This window comes from Gymnoscopelus braueri, assembly GCF_963280865.1.
Source record: "Gymnoscopelus braueri genome assembly, chromosome: 21".
NCBI classification, from domain to species: Eukaryota; Metazoa; Chordata; class Actinopteri; order Myctophiformes; family Myctophidae; genus Gymnoscopelus; species Gymnoscopelus braueri.
Genome location: NC_137623.1, coordinates 31,264,626 through 31,280,039, shown reverse-complemented (window position 1 = coordinate 31,280,039; position 15,414 = coordinate 31,264,626). Strand labels below are relative to the sequence as shown.

The 15,414-nt window shown below is 43.2% G+C and overlaps 1 protein-coding gene across 3 annotated transcripts in view; it reads left to right on the top strand.

Annotated features, from left to right (window-relative positions):
- Positions 1-5,946, top strand: part of nrp1a (neuropilin 1a) — an 80,929-nt gene extending 74,983 nt beyond the window's left edge. For all 3 annotated transcript variants that reach the window (XM_080418370.1, XM_080418371.1, XM_080418369.1), the window contains exons 14-18: positions 291-434; positions 1,094-1,374; positions 1,738-1,834; positions 3,114-3,167; positions 3,727-5,946. In XM_080418370.1, the coding sequence (XP_080274496.1) occupies positions 291-434; positions 1,094-1,374; positions 1,738-1,834; positions 3,114-3,167; positions 3,727-4,013 (863 nt within the window). In that variant the 3' untranslated portion in view covers positions 4,014-5,946. The remainder of the gene's footprint in view (positions 1-290; positions 435-1,093; positions 1,375-1,737; positions 1,835-3,113; positions 3,168-3,726) is intronic.
- Positions 5,947-15,414: the final 9,468 nt, after the last annotated feature.

The following is a 15,414-nucleotide window of genomic DNA, read 5'->3' as shown; positions in this document are numbered from 1 at the left end:
GTCTTCCCCTCAGTCTTCCCCTCAGTCTTCCCCTCAAGCTGCCTCAGTTCCACAGCTCTTTGCTGCCCTCTAGTGCTGGCAGCCCGTCACAGGCTTGAAGCTCCTGCCTGGAGCCTATAGCCTGCAGATATACCACGACCAGCCCCGAGGGTCATTGTTATGATGAAGAGGATTTCTGAATCCGTTTCAATAGCTTTTAGTTTGTGATGAAGAGGACAGTGATGTTGGTAATGATGATGGTGGCAGTAACTGACAGTATTTTGCTAACCGTTGACACCCTTTTTCTGCAGATTTCCTGTGGTTTGCCTGTGACTTCGGCTGGGCCAGCGACCCGTCCTTTTGCAGCTGGACCTCCGAGGACACTGGCTCCAGGTGGCAGATCCAGTCCAGTGGGACCCCGACCCTCAACACAGGACCCAACATGGACCACACAGGTGAGCGGGCCAGATGGGAATCAGTTTCATGTACAGTCAGGGGTCTACTACGATTAGATCATTCAGCTAACCTAATCTGATCCGGTACAGTGTGCCGATTGATTGATTGATTGATTGATACAAAAATAAATACAATTTGAAATGGACAAACCTGCCAACCGATGATGTCATTGGTAGGTTGGTTTCTGAACTCTCAGCCCTCCTCTGCGACACAGAGCGAGTAGACAGAAATGGTTAGCCTGGCATGGCCAGACTAATATCACTGCGTAGATATTATTAGTCTGGAATCTCTGTGTGAAACCTGCATTTCAGAGGGGCAGATGGAAAAAAAAGAAGCCTCTGGTGATAAACCCGCCCCATATTTGCATACTGGTTCCTGATTGGTCCCTCGCAACTTCGGAGGGAGAGAAATCAAATCTCCATTGAGAGGGGCCAGACCTAATCTGCCAAGGGCATTTTTTTTTTGCAATGGCAGATTCGTCTGGAACCAGGCTAAGAAATCTTATAATGAGCATTAGTGACGACCCGTTGCGTTTGTAGATCTACTATTTTCGCCGAATGTTTGCCCATTATGACATGCCCAGAATAGGGACGCTATGGTTTGCATGGTTAAGTAAAAAAATATATGCTTATTAACACTTTACTCTTTACTCCCTCAGGCGGCCCTGGGAACTTCATCTACATGCTGGCGACGGGTCCCCCGGAGACCGAGGTGGCTCGGCTGGTCAGCCCCGTGGTCAGCTCGCCGGACGCCAACCTCTGCGTGTCCTTCTGGTACCACATGTTCGGGCCGCGCATCGGCACGCTGCACGTCAAGCAGCGGAAGCACACGGCCGTGGACGGCCCCGCCGACATACTGCTGTGGACCGTCAGCGGTCACCAGGGCAACCGCTGGCGGGAGGGCCGCGTCCTCGTGCCGCACAACAGCAAGCGATACCAGGTATGATTTCAGAACTGTGTCCATACCTTTATGTGTTGTTTTATTCTTTATTCTTTTCCACGAACTGATGATCAGTGTTGTAGAGTAACTAAGTACATTTACTCGAGTACTGTACTTAAGTACAATGTTGAGGTATCTGTACTTTACTTGAGTATTTCCAATTTCCAATACTTTTACTTCTACTCCACTACATCTCAGAGGCAAATATTGTACTTTACTCCACTACAATTATTTGAACATTTTTGCTACTTGTTACTTTGTGGATTTTGATTATTATTACAAAACACACAGTAATCACTTCAGCCCTATATACATTTCGGCCATGTGTTAACGGTGGTTCCTTTCATTCTGTCTTGGTCTAAGGTGGTGATTGAGGGACTGGTGGAGAGGAAGAGCTGGGGAGACATTGCCGTGGACGACGTCAAGATCTTGGAAGGGCTCAGCATGGCTGACTGTAAAGGTAAGGTCAACACCTCAACTGACACACTGAATAATAATAATAATGTTTTATTTATATAGCACCTTTCAAAACAAAGTTACAAAGTGCTTCACAGAGTATCAAAACACATCACACAGCAAGAAATAGAGCACAAAAAAAAAACATGACACAGCAAACGCAGTAGGACACAATAGGTTAAAACGGAATAAAGGCAGCTTTATAAAGGTTTTCAGGAGGGATTTGAACTGGGGCACAGACTCCGCAAGCCTGATCTCCACAGCGAGGGTATTCCAGAGAGTCAGAGCTCTGTCTCTTTTTGCTTAGGAGAGCTTTGTCCGAGGATGTCAAACTGTGTTTTGGTACATATGGCTCGAAAGGTCGGAGATATAGGATGGGGCCAGACCAGAGATGGCCTTAAAAGTAATTAATACGGCCCGGACCGCTGGCCTTGCGGTCCAAGCACCTAGGCTCCGGTGTAGCCTGGCAGTGCGTCGCAGGTTCGAGTTCCGATCCCGGCGGCCTTTGCTGCGTGTCACTCCCAATCTCTCTCTCCCCATTTCCTGTCTTAACTTCACTTCGCTATAGAGCACCGAAGTCCTGACGTCACTCGTTCATCCCCAGGTTTGCGGAAGTAATTTCTCTATGGAGAATAACATTGGGTCATCTTAGAATCGTCTCATATAAGAATTGTGGTCCAAAAATAAACACCGCGTGTCGGCGTTATTGTCAGGGAGGAGGTTCTGTATAGTTTATGATAGTCAGTCACTTATATTTGATACAGTCTGTTTCTGGCGAAAATGTAACTAATTTGGCGGAAGTAACATTAGCGTTTTCTCACTGTCAGTTGATGCTTCATATCCATAAGAGTCAACCCGCCGTGGTCATTTGTTTATTTTTGGAACACAGTTCTTATTTGACGCGATATTAAATACGTCTATGGGATTCAGAACGGGGGTGGAAAACTGCGAACCAGGTAGACAAACAAAGGATGTGTAAATGACGTCAGACTTCGGCGGTCTATAAAAAAAAAGCCCCCAAAACCAAAATTTAATACAATTTTAAAATCCATTCCAAACTAAATTGGGAGCCAATGCAAGGATGCCAGAATCTGTGAAATATGGTCATACTTTTTGGAGCCAGTCAGGACCCGGGGTGCAGCGTTCTGAATCGACTTATTGGAGAGATAGGAATATGAATGCGTGTATACATTTAGTTAAGTCAGGGGTTCATAGGAAGGGCTGAAGAATGACCTCAAAGATGTATTTGATTGAACAGCACTTCCTTTCTCTCTTGTTAACAGATCCTGATGTCCCCACAGAGCCAATGCTGCCCGAGGACCGCTTCAATGAAATCTGTAAGTCATCTTATCCGATAAACAATCGCATTATAGTGATATATCTAATAATACAAAATAATACGTCCGTGGGCCCACTATAATGTCATAGGGGCAGAAACCTATGAAATCTCCATTACTACGTAACACAAAAGCATCAAAAGTAGCAGATCCGCAAGCTCAAGACGCGGCGCGAAGCAATACATTTTGAGCTTGTAGATCTGCTACTTTTGTTATTTTTGTATTTGAATCCTGAAAAGTAACAGTTTTGGACATACAGTATGAGGTTTCCACCCGACAGAGACGATATGATAGTATATCCTCATAATAAAAAGTTATACACTGCTTGTGGATCTGCTCATTTTGATGCTTTTGTGTGACGCTGTAGTATGATCAAGTAGGGTGTTAATTTATGAAAAAACACACAAAGAAATTGGAGATAAGAGACTCCTGCCCGACAGCAACAACATGCTGCCCATGTTACATGCGTACGTGTAGTTCTTAATGAAGCACTATTATGCTACTGATATTAAATAACTCACCGTCCCTTCTTTCTCCATCACCTTCTGTCATCCCGCAGTGGAGGAGATCACGGACTACCCGGACATCGTGGAGACAAACGAGGTCAGCGGGCCGGGCAACATGCTCAAGACGCTGGACCCCATCCTCATCACGATCATCGCCATGTCGGCGCTGGGCGTGTTCCTGGGCGCCATCTGTGGCGTGGTGCTCTACTGCGCCTGCTCGCACAGCGCCATGTCCGACAGGAACTTATCGGCCCTGGAGAACTATAACTTTGAGCTGGTGGACGGCGTCAAGCTAAAGAAGGACAAGCTCAACGTACAGAACTCGTACACGGAGGCGTGAGGTCGAGTGGGGAGAAAGAGACAGAAAGAGAGAGGGAGGGAGAGAGAGCGAGAGCTCTCTTTAAACCGGCGTGAACCGGGAGATGTGTAGGGCTCACAGAGCGTGCACAAAAAGACTTGTCGGCATATCCTCTCTCGTATGTCCGCTGGGACAGGGGGGGGGGGGCATTGGGGCTAAACGGACTGCCGCCCCAACCCCCCTTCGTTCACCGGATGAGGGACAGGTTCAGGAACCAATGGGAGGTTTTGGGACTGATCCATGCTTTTCTCAGGAGCTGCAGTTAAAAAAAAGAAAGAAAATTAAAAAAAACAGACAACTACAACAACCCACCACTAGGGGACACTGTGTACAAAATAAATACAGAAAAAAAACTATGTACAGATGATTTAGATGATATTTTAATTTTCTATTTTGATTTTCATTCATTTTTACAATCGGATGCTGGTGTTGAGACCAATTTATTATAATGTCTAAAGTATTTATCGTTTTCTGGGAGAAAACTCTTTTTTTTATTAATGTTATAATTATTATTGTTTTCTTGGAAGGCTTGTCGTTTGTTTCGTTTTGTTTATGAGAGGTTATCAAAAATTTGAAATGAACCATATCTGGCGAAATGCCCACACATTGCCCATGACGGGGCATACAGGGTGTACCCATAAACCATGACCCCGATTTCCTACCCACCCACCCACACCCCACTGCCCTCTCGATCCCGTTGCCCCTTTAATCGTTCCCGCCTGTGGCAGTGTATGGTTCTGACAGTGCCTTTAGTACATCTTTGTTGGCCTCCTCCTATGTTTGATTTGGCTGTTTGTATGTATGCATCACTTTTAAGTTATGATGACACAAAAACACGGGGCACGATATATGAGATCATATGACCTGCAAAAAAATAGGATCCAGTGGGAATGCGGTCCGTCCTATAGCGCTTTGTTTTCTTTTTCTTTTCTTTTGTTCGGATCCCATTTGTTTTCTGTCCAAAAACCCACATAACTGTAAATAAGTTTTAATATATTTTATTGCCCTTTTTTGAAGAAAGTAAAATGGTAAAAAAAAAGAAAAAGCTGCAGTATCCCTTTTTCATGGGTTGTATGTGTGTGTGTGTGTGTGTGTGTGTGTGTGTGTGTGCGCGTGTGTGCGCGTGTGTGTGTGTGTGTGTGTGTGTGTGTGCGTGCGTGTGCGCGCTCGTGTGTGGGTGTGTGTGTGTGTGTAAATACAATCGCTGTTTTTTCCGTGAAAGGTGCCGTGTTTTACAATTTTAATTTGAGATTAGCTTTTTGCTCAGAAGAGCGAGCTGTGTGACGCTGTGTGCATTCAAGCTGATGAGCTCTTTGAACAGGAGACACTCGTGTCAGCTTACATCAAAGCCCCTCTCATCATCACAGTACCATAAAGAGAAGTCCACGAAGCCAAACGGACACAAATGAAAACATTTTCCGTTAAAACACTTCATGGTATTACATGATAAAAAAAAACTCTCTTCCCCCCCTTATGTCATTCTATCCCTCTCTCTTTCTCTCTCCCACCATATCTTTGTGACTCTTCGGCTGTAGATTCTTCACACAGCCTCGTTCACACATTCACAACGCAAGTCATCATCAATGGCAGTGGAGATGGGAAGAGTAGAATGTCTGCCAGCATACCAAAAAAACTATCTTCATTGCTCTGCTTTTAGCAGAGGGACTAGACTATTTTGTCAACTCCAGACTTCACTGTGGTTTGTTCACCGAAAAAGTGCTATCTGGACCAATGCAGCTTTGTAACGCACTTTGTCACTGAATCCCTCGTGGTGGGATTCCATTCAAGGAGTGGTGTGTGAGTGTGTGTGCGTGTGTGTGTGTGCGTGTGTGCGTGTGTGCGTGTGCGTGTGCGTGTGCGTGTGCATGTGCGTGTGCGTGTGCGTGTGTGTGTGTGTGTGTGTGTGCGTGCGTGTGTGTGTGTGTGTGTGTGTGTGCGTGCGTGTGTGTGTGCGTGGGGTGGGTGGGGGGGTTGCACACTAACTGAAGAATGGTGCTATCGTTACTCTCACGAATCACGATCTCCCCTTTCCCATCGTTCACATGCTGTATTGTAGCTTACGGCCAAGCCGCAAAAAAAAAAAAAAAAAAAAAACGGTTTAGTGTCTCGCGTGTAGCAGCCATAACATTGTGATGTCAGAGCTGATGTCATAACGAAGGGACACTGGTACACCGGGGGTTCAGGTGACATCACTAGAATCAGGTCACCTGAGCTCCCGGTGGCTTCACCAAAGGATGGTCGCACCCCTGTCTTGCTGCCAAGGGGTTTCCTTGCAGCAAAGAGCATCTACCGGACTGTAATCTAACTACAGTCATCACCCAACTGAAAGTCATAATAAACTGACTTACCCTGTCAAAATCCCCCCCAGCTAAAAGCAAGAGGGGTAAATAAAGGCTGACTGTAGAGCAGAAAGTGGTGGTCTGTTTTTATATCTATTTGTACGCTTATAACAAGTGCATACATCTCCTCGATGTGAACTCTTTGAAATCTCTATTGTTGTTTGCAGGTTGGCGGATGGGGGGGTTGGGGGGAGGGGGTTCCCCTCTCTGAAGATGTTTTTTTTTTTTTTTTGGGACCATAAGGGAAAAGGAGACTCTGTACAAACTCACCGTGTGTGAGATTGACATTATCAGGACACAACTGGGGCCCCCGAGGGCCCAGGAACTTGATGGTTTTTAAGCACTGCAACAATCAGAGACTTGATCCTGAGAAGGCGGACATTTTTCTCACATCAATGTGCTTTGTATGTGATGTGCTGTGGTGAACACATTTCCAAGCTTTGTTCATTTCAGATTATCTCCCCAGAAAGCCCTACTACTTCTACACACTCTGTGCTTTCAGCTGACTGTAGCTAAAACACTATCCGCTAAAAACAAAACTAGAGAAAAAGGATACTGTAGCGTGGACTCAAAAAAAGAAATGTTGTTGCACTGATAAATATATTTAAGAAGTTTATGTGTTTATAGCATTCATTTGCAAAAAAAATGAAAAAAGTCAAAAACACAAAAAACGTGTTCGTTTCTCTCTGTCATCTTTTTATATACATATATATAGTTTCAGATTATGTGAATTCTGAAATATATAAAAAAAGCTATTGAGATGTTTTCATTATTGAAAAATGCATAACAGATTTTCCCAATTGTGACATCCCTGCTCCCTCTATTGTACCTGACATATTCTGGCTTCGTTTTTTGTACTGTCATTCAGATTTTGTGCAGATTTTGTTTGTTTTTTTACGAGAAAAGCGGGGGAAAAATACTTTTATTTTCAATACTGCTTCTGTAATTTTGCTGTTGTAGGAAAAAGATGAATAAACAGCAAAGGCCTTAAAAAGGTGTAGGGAACATTTGTATTGTGACTCCTCCCGATCTGCTGACCTTTGTGACCCCTGGCATCTATTAGTCTACCCATTTCCTGTCCTCCTACCCTGCTGACCACAATATTCAAACCAGAACTTTTCCTACAACCAGTCATGCTGTGGCTAGCCAGTAGCTTCAATGTGGAGAACAAAGTACTCATGCGTACAGATCAAAATGTGTTATGGCAGTGGTTCTCAACCTGTGGGTTGGGACCCCCAAAGGGTTCCACACATGATTATTTTTGACAGTGAAGTGACAATTTAAGGACTTTTAAGACCAGAGACCAGAATATTTTTAATTCCTCAAAAAGAAAGAAAATAAAAAGACCATTACTGCATAAAAAGTAATCAACAAACTATAATATAAAAACTGGTCAAACATTGGCCAAATTGGCAAATAACATAAGACAGAGGCAACAATTGTGAAAATAGCCAATCTACAAGCTCACAAGGAGCTTGTAGATCAACTCCCACATTCCAAGTGATTATCAGGGTGGGGGGTCCCCAGTTGGGGGGGTCACGGCCTGAACAGGTTGAGAACCACTGTGTTATGGTACTTGTCGTGTAAAAGTGAAAATACAGCCTGGCAGTGGTGTTACAAAATAATGATGATAATAATAATGATAATAATAGTATGGCCTGTCTAGTCGTTATCTGATTTAACAGCCACCCCATTCCAAAGATTCAACCTAAATAAATTGATTTTTAATAAGATGTACACAATGCAGGTTTGGTTATTTATTAGCTACTGTAGGCCTATAACAAGGTTGACAGATTGCAGAGAAGATGTGCCCAAGTGATTATTTCCAACATTCAGCGAGATTTAATTCCATAATGGGAGATGCTTCTTGAAGTTCTTGCAGCAAGGTGTACACAGACAACACACAGCGTGTTAATTGACATTGGCAGTTCTATGTGTTTGGACGAAGCAATCATTTGAATCTTAAGCAACGGTGAACACATGTATCTTCCTGAGCAGATGGAAACGACTCAAGTCTCTAATATGAAGCATCCCCACCTATCGAGAGCTGTAAACAGCGGTAGGGATGATGGCAAGGACGAAATGGGCGGGTGCTGACCACTAATGGGACACTGATGTGTACCAACGCTACGGTAGCTCAGCCGTTTGCATGTTGCTCTGTCATTAGTCTAAATTAGACTTCGTTTTCACCAAAGCTTTCGCTGAGGGTCAGCGAGTCCACATCTTAAAGAGTGCGTGTCTAGCTACACCGTAGTTCTGGTTCTATGGACTGAAGAGCAAAAATAACATACATATCTGGCGAAATGCCCACACATTGCATACAGGGTGTACCCATAAACAATGACCCCAAAGTGCATGAGGTCTCACATGACAAACCCACCACGTTCTTAGCATCTCCATTTGGAATCCTTTCTAGGGCATGAAGCTCTTGTGCACTCGGATTTGAACACTAATCATAGTAATGATTAGTGCCTAAAGTGACACTATCACACTGTGGTTTTCCACCTTCTTTTGGCCAAGGCACACCAATGGGCTAGTGAAACGCTCAAGGCACACCTGGATTCATAGCAAAAATAGCAGATCTGCAATTTTCACTATTGCTATCTGCTATTTTATTTTTTATAAATTCTTTATTCTTTATTCGGATCTCCATTAGCTTCCACTGCAGTGGTCACTAGACTAGTCTTCCTGGGGTCCACATAAAACATCGCAACATAAAACAACATACAATATTCATACAAACAACAACTGACACTCGTCAGTCTAAACCTAAGTTACACAAATGAGATAATATAGGAACATAGGTTAATCATCATGTAAAAATAACATATTGATCATTCCAATTGTGTGGTCTCTCATTAATATTTTAAGACATGTTTTGAACAAGTATTTGCTTCTGATTTGTTTAATATTTAAAGATTTAAAAAAAAGAGAAAATGTCATAGAGCTAAGCACAAAGTAGCAGCAGCAGCAGCATAGCAGATGCAGCAAGATGGCAGAGCAGCAGCAAAAAGAATGAGCAGTGTGCAGGAGGTTTGAATAGTCCGCCCCATTCAGATGGAGCGAGCATGTGACTGATCAGCTGATCAGGAGTTGGCAGCACTGCTCTGAGTTGTCTGACTGAACTCGCTCTGCAGGCTTTACATCATTAATCTGATTAATATTTTCTGAAGTCAAGATCACTATTTTGTCACATACACGGCAAACAAGGACAAGGTCATGGCCACAAGAGTAACAGCTAAACAAAAAAACAAACAAAAACAAGAAGTAAGTTTTCACATAAAAAAACGACACATTAGAATAAAACGTTTAGCACACCCTTCACAGCATTTCACATGCATTGAAGACTGCTCAGTGTTATGGCTGCAGATATATACAGAATTATCAAATCAAATGGTGGTAGTCGCTTTAATCCTAATGCTGATATTGTTTGTCAAACACCCTCAGCCTAGTAATACCATGTCTTCAGCAATACTAGGCCTATACATCACTTCAGTGTATGTAAAGGTCCATATACTACATGTAAAAGTCAAATATATTTTCTTTTGTCTTTTAAATACCTTTACCCATTGGGTTCATCCTCGTCCAGATGTAGGCCTACTGACCACTGCTTTACCACTAAAACCTTACATGTGTTATTGACCGGGGTCCTCAGGGGTTCTTTTTTTGGTCTATCGGAAGATCCGGTTTGTGCCTCTAAGTCAGTGGTTCCCAAACCTTTTAGCTTGAGAACCAAAAGACAAATTTGATGTGACACGTTGTGAGCTTGCAGACGTGTTATGAGCTTGTAGATCTGCTATTTTCACTACTTCTTTTTTTATGGATGTTTGACTGTTTGTCTGCGATTTTCTTTTCTTTTTTTTAATCTTTTCAAATATATATATTTTTTATTGTAGGAAACAATGGATCCCAATCCATTGTTTTGGAACCACTGCTCAAAGTATATCAATGGAAAATCCAGACAATGGCATCCATTAATTTCTTTGATGATACATTTCTCTGCCGATAGTTATTTTCACTGTCAATTTGATGGTACAGTAGATATCTCCAGCTCTGGAATAGAGAAAGTAGATCGCTTGTCTGAAAAGGCTGCCCACCTCTGACCTAGAGCCACCTGGAGAAGAACCACAGAGCAGGAGATGAAAGCGCAAGGACTGTCATGGCAGCAACTGGAGCGGAGGGCACACGACCGAAGAGGATGGAGGAGTAAGTATTGTTTTTCCCATTATCGCCCTACAGTAGAACAAGACCTGCTCCCTTTGTACTGTGGATATAAATAGTCCAGACATTTTACCCCAAAATGTGGGTCGCCCCATTACAAGTGGTGAAAGGTGGGGTTCCTCCTGTTCAAGGGAATTGCAGGAATGGTGGATAGCTTCAAGCTTTCATGCGATCAAGACGGTCAAAGGCAACTGACCCTTTATCATGCAATCTAAATAACATTTTAACCTTTGCATAAGACCGCATGGTCATCAAGGTTAGGTCAAGTGCTACGGGCAAGGGTCTGAAGAGGTGAGTCTTCAGATTATGATGGCAAATTGGGAGTGAATCTGCATTTCTAACTGCAGTGGGGAGTTTGTTCCACAGTTTGGGAGCCAGATGGAAGAAGTCTGTCAGTCCTGCTATATTTAAACTGTGTTAAGTTACAATGCAATGTGATAAGAGTATTTTTTACATACTGTAATATCTACATCTAGTTATCAAGTGAGGACGTATCAGGTACCATGGCCGCTTTCAGTGCAAGGGGTATTTGGACATACTAGAGGTTCGGGCCGCTACGCGGCACTCACACCTACGTCTCACCGCCGATCCGAGTTAGACAGATGGGTACAATGGGTACTCTAATCTGACAAAGCCCCTGAACACTATGTATCTCTTTTGTGCCCATATATGGAGATATCTATATCTGTCTGTCTACCTGTGTCCCTTTCATGCCCATATATGGAGATCTCTGATGTCATCATATTCCCATATATTGGCATGCCCATACATGGGCATATCGGTTGGATCGGCGGCTCTGGACAACTGGATATCTATATATGCCTATATATGGGACCGCACTCGCTCCACTCCCTTGAGTCAGGGGTCATCAATATGGCCGTACACTGACAAATGTGTCTGTGGCATAGACTTGGTCTTGTCCGTGGCAAATTTTTGATTTACACACCATTATAATGTTCTTATTTTGATCATAAGACCCAATTACTGAATGTCAAGTCTCCAGGTTTTCTTCAGAATATGTATGACTCTGATTTACTATGACACCATATGACACATTAGGAGTCCTCCTAGTGGTTCTCAAATGTTTTATTTGCAAGGACCACCATAACTCTGTGTGTACAATGGAACCAAATGGACCCGTAAGGACGGCAGGCGGGCGGACCTCTGACATGACACTCACGTGACCATGACTCAGCCATAATAACCATATAAGGAGTTCCCAATGCAGCAACGCCCAAATATGGAGTGTGTGGTCTAACCTCAATGTGTCTTCATGGCATCAGGTGCAAACAAATCAGTCAGCTCCATATATGGGCACAAAAGGGGGCAAGCTCATATATGGGCAGATACTGTTGACATCAGCAATCTCCATATATGGACACAAAAGGGGCATGCCCATATATGGGCATATACTGATGACATCTGGGATCTCCATATATGGGCATAAAGGGGACATAGACTGACAGATACAGAGATCTCCATATTTTGGCCAAAGGCAGAGAATTTCTTTTCCCACCATATTCACCATTTAGGTGATTTCTTTGATCAGCAAAGAGCTGTTGTCTTCTCCATTTCATCATCATCAGTAAAAAAAAAAAGAATCCCAAAATGACCTTTAAGTGATTTCTTTGATCACCAAAGAGATATTCTTCTCGCTTCCTCTCTTCCTCTCTTAATTCTTCCCTTTTCTGTCTCCCGCTTGCAACACTGACTGCTGATCAATTCACTGCTGAGTTTAATTTAGGCTGTGCCAGTGTTGCCTTTTAAAGGTGGTGTTATGGACTGGGCCAATGGGGCCGGTGCCCAGGGGCCCTTGACTACATGGGGCCCATATATATATTTACACAATTAAATATATATATATTTATTGAATAATATCAGTTAACACTCAAATATGTGGGCCCCTCAGCCTACAGTATAAGTCCCTTTGTATAGCTGTTTAAGATTGCTAAAATTACTTTTATTTTTGACATGCAATTAAATATCATGTAGAAACTATAGGTTATATAGACTGTAAATCCTGTATGATAAAATGTCTACAGGTGCTTTCTTAACTCACACATGCCTCACAACAAACAAAGAGATTATTTTTTCGATTTCTTTATTTTATTTTGTACATGCAAGCGCACACGTCTTACAACGAGTATAGTATTTGCGTGCCAACCCGACTGTTTGGCCTGACCCCACGCACGTGGCCCGAGCCACACATCACCGTGTGTGTATGGGGTACATCATGATGTGACCCCGCCATGGGCAAGGAAGCGAGGGACTGTGTGTGCTGTTGTCTTTGCAGGGCCAGGGCATGCCGCTGGTGGTGCCGGCGTTGGTTCAGAAAAATGCTAGTAGGGGTGTCAGGAGGAGGTGGTGCTGGTTCAGATGAAAGGTGGGGGGGGGGGTGTCAGAAAAGGTGGTAGTGCCGGCTCAGAAATATTGTGGGGTATTAGTTGAGCCATTGGACAGGTAGGCATAGTTGCAGCTGCTGCTGGCCGACGGCGGGTAGTCGATGGAGTTGCCCAGTAGACTGGCCAAGCTGGGACTGGCCAAGATGGGACTGGCCAAGATGGAAACCGGCTTCAAATCATCTCTAGTGGGCCCCAGGCTTTCTGACTCCAACGCAGCGTGGACATTGAGCTCCATCTTCTCTAAGCCCGTAGTACCCGCGGCAGCAGTCACATCCATGGGCGCCTCATAGTGCGGCGGTGAATTAAGGCACGTTTGAATCAGGGATCTACCTTCCACACCGTTGAGCACAGGCTGGAGCTTGGGGGTGGCCCATTCATGGACGCGTCCCGTTTCGCTGACCACCAGCAAGAGAACATCGGTTCCCGTCAGCTTGGCCAGCTCTTTGACCTTGTTTATTATGCCGTTTTTCCGTTTGCTGAAGGTTCTGCATCGCCTTAACTTGTTCGGAATGAATTCAATTTCTATCTTTATACGACCACGTGACTTCTTGCTCACGTGGTTCTTGCTCTTGCTTACGACGGCTTGCTCACTACTCTTCACCATCACTCTCATCCTCTTTCTGTCTCCAGCTGAATCCACAGAGACATATTCATCTGCCGTAGAGTTGGGTTCATTCTCTGACACGCTGCATGAAGCCATTCTATCTCTAGGTGGGGGCACCATCATGACAAATTGACAATGCTTGTGTTAAATGCACAATGACACACTGATACACACTGATTTGGCTGTGACCTTTTAAAGGACCAAATTCTGCAACGTCACTCCACGTCACAAATTGTGACGTGGAGTGACGTAACAGAATTCGGTCAATAGAAAAATTCCATTGACCAAAAATCTGTAGGGGGCGCAATGGAGTAACTAATTTTGTTTTGGGTGGAATATTTTCTTTTCTGGCTAAAAAGTGTATTTTAGACGTGAGATGGGGGCTCAGAGTGTTCCCACTAAGGAAAGTAGGCTTTCAACATCTTAAACCCGTCTTTGTTTTGGTGAGTAGCGAAAGTGTTTTTTTCTTCTTCTTTTTTTTACTACAGACGATAGGCTGCGCTACTGGGGGTGTGCGGGCAACGGCTCGAACGTAACATTGCGTCCAGGAGAACTCCTTCTAACGCTATCCAGAGCTAGCAACAACGGGCCAGCCCAAACATAAACAAATGCCGGGTATTGCCGGCCCACGCGCTGCGTCCACTGAAACTGTCAGAGAGATGAAACGAGAACATAATGTGTAGTACCTCTGCTTTGTCACAAGATGGGGCGCTTTCCTAAGATTCCGTGTGGGCGCTGTATGTATGCAGACTATGCACTCAAATGTATGTTGAAAAATATCTGCAAAATACGCCAATGTAAAATGAAAATGCTGCATTTTCAAGTAAAGGTCCTGCGTGAAAAAAAATCCTAATTAAGAAAAAGTAGGCTATTTAAGTTTTAGCAGCTAAATGTATTTAAAGTATTATGTTATTATGGTGCTGGTTTGCTCCCCCTGTTATGTCATTTATAGATTATTAACAGACCAGCCTACTGAAGCATAAAAGTGTTATTCTAAGCATGAGCATGTATTGTTGTAGCTGCTGATGGTGGAGCGTGATTAACTACTTTATACTGTACTAGTCAGTTTAGCAGTGGTGGAAAGTAACTAAGTACATTTTACTGTACTTAAGTACAATTTTGAGGTACTTTTACTTTACTTGAGTATTTCTAATTCTACTCCAACTCTCCACTACATTTCAGAAGCAAATATTGTACTTTTTACTCTACTACAATTGAAAACTTTAAGTTACTAGATTTGAATTATTATTACAAAACATACATTAACCACTTCAATTTAAACTTTGGCTATTTTCAAAAGATGGTAATACATTGTATACATTGATACCTTGTGAAACGGGACATTCTGCATAATGAGTTTTTAAAAAAAAACTTTTGGTAGCCTACTTAAGTAGGCCTATGTTTTGATGCCAATACGTTTGTACTTTTACCCAAGTATATTTTTATACCGGACCTTTACTTGTAAAAGAGTATTTCTACATTGCAGTATTGATACTTTTACTTAAGTGGGAGAAAAAAAGTGTACTTTTTCCACCACTGCAGTTTAGTCCAGTAGCCTACTTGGTTCACAATCTAGGGGTCAGACTCCAAAGAGTCACCAAATCTTAGGGGTCATGAGTTGCATCTGTTTTAAGTTTTTGTTCTTTTTGGTGAAATGTTAGAACATTTGAATATGTATTGAAATGAAAGTAGGCCTATAGCCTAGGTAGAATATCACTATTTGTTGAAGCTGTTAAGAACATATCCCAGCGGACAGCACTGTTTTGGAAGACGTTATATTAACCAAGAACCATTGTGTCAAATGGTGTTTTAATCTG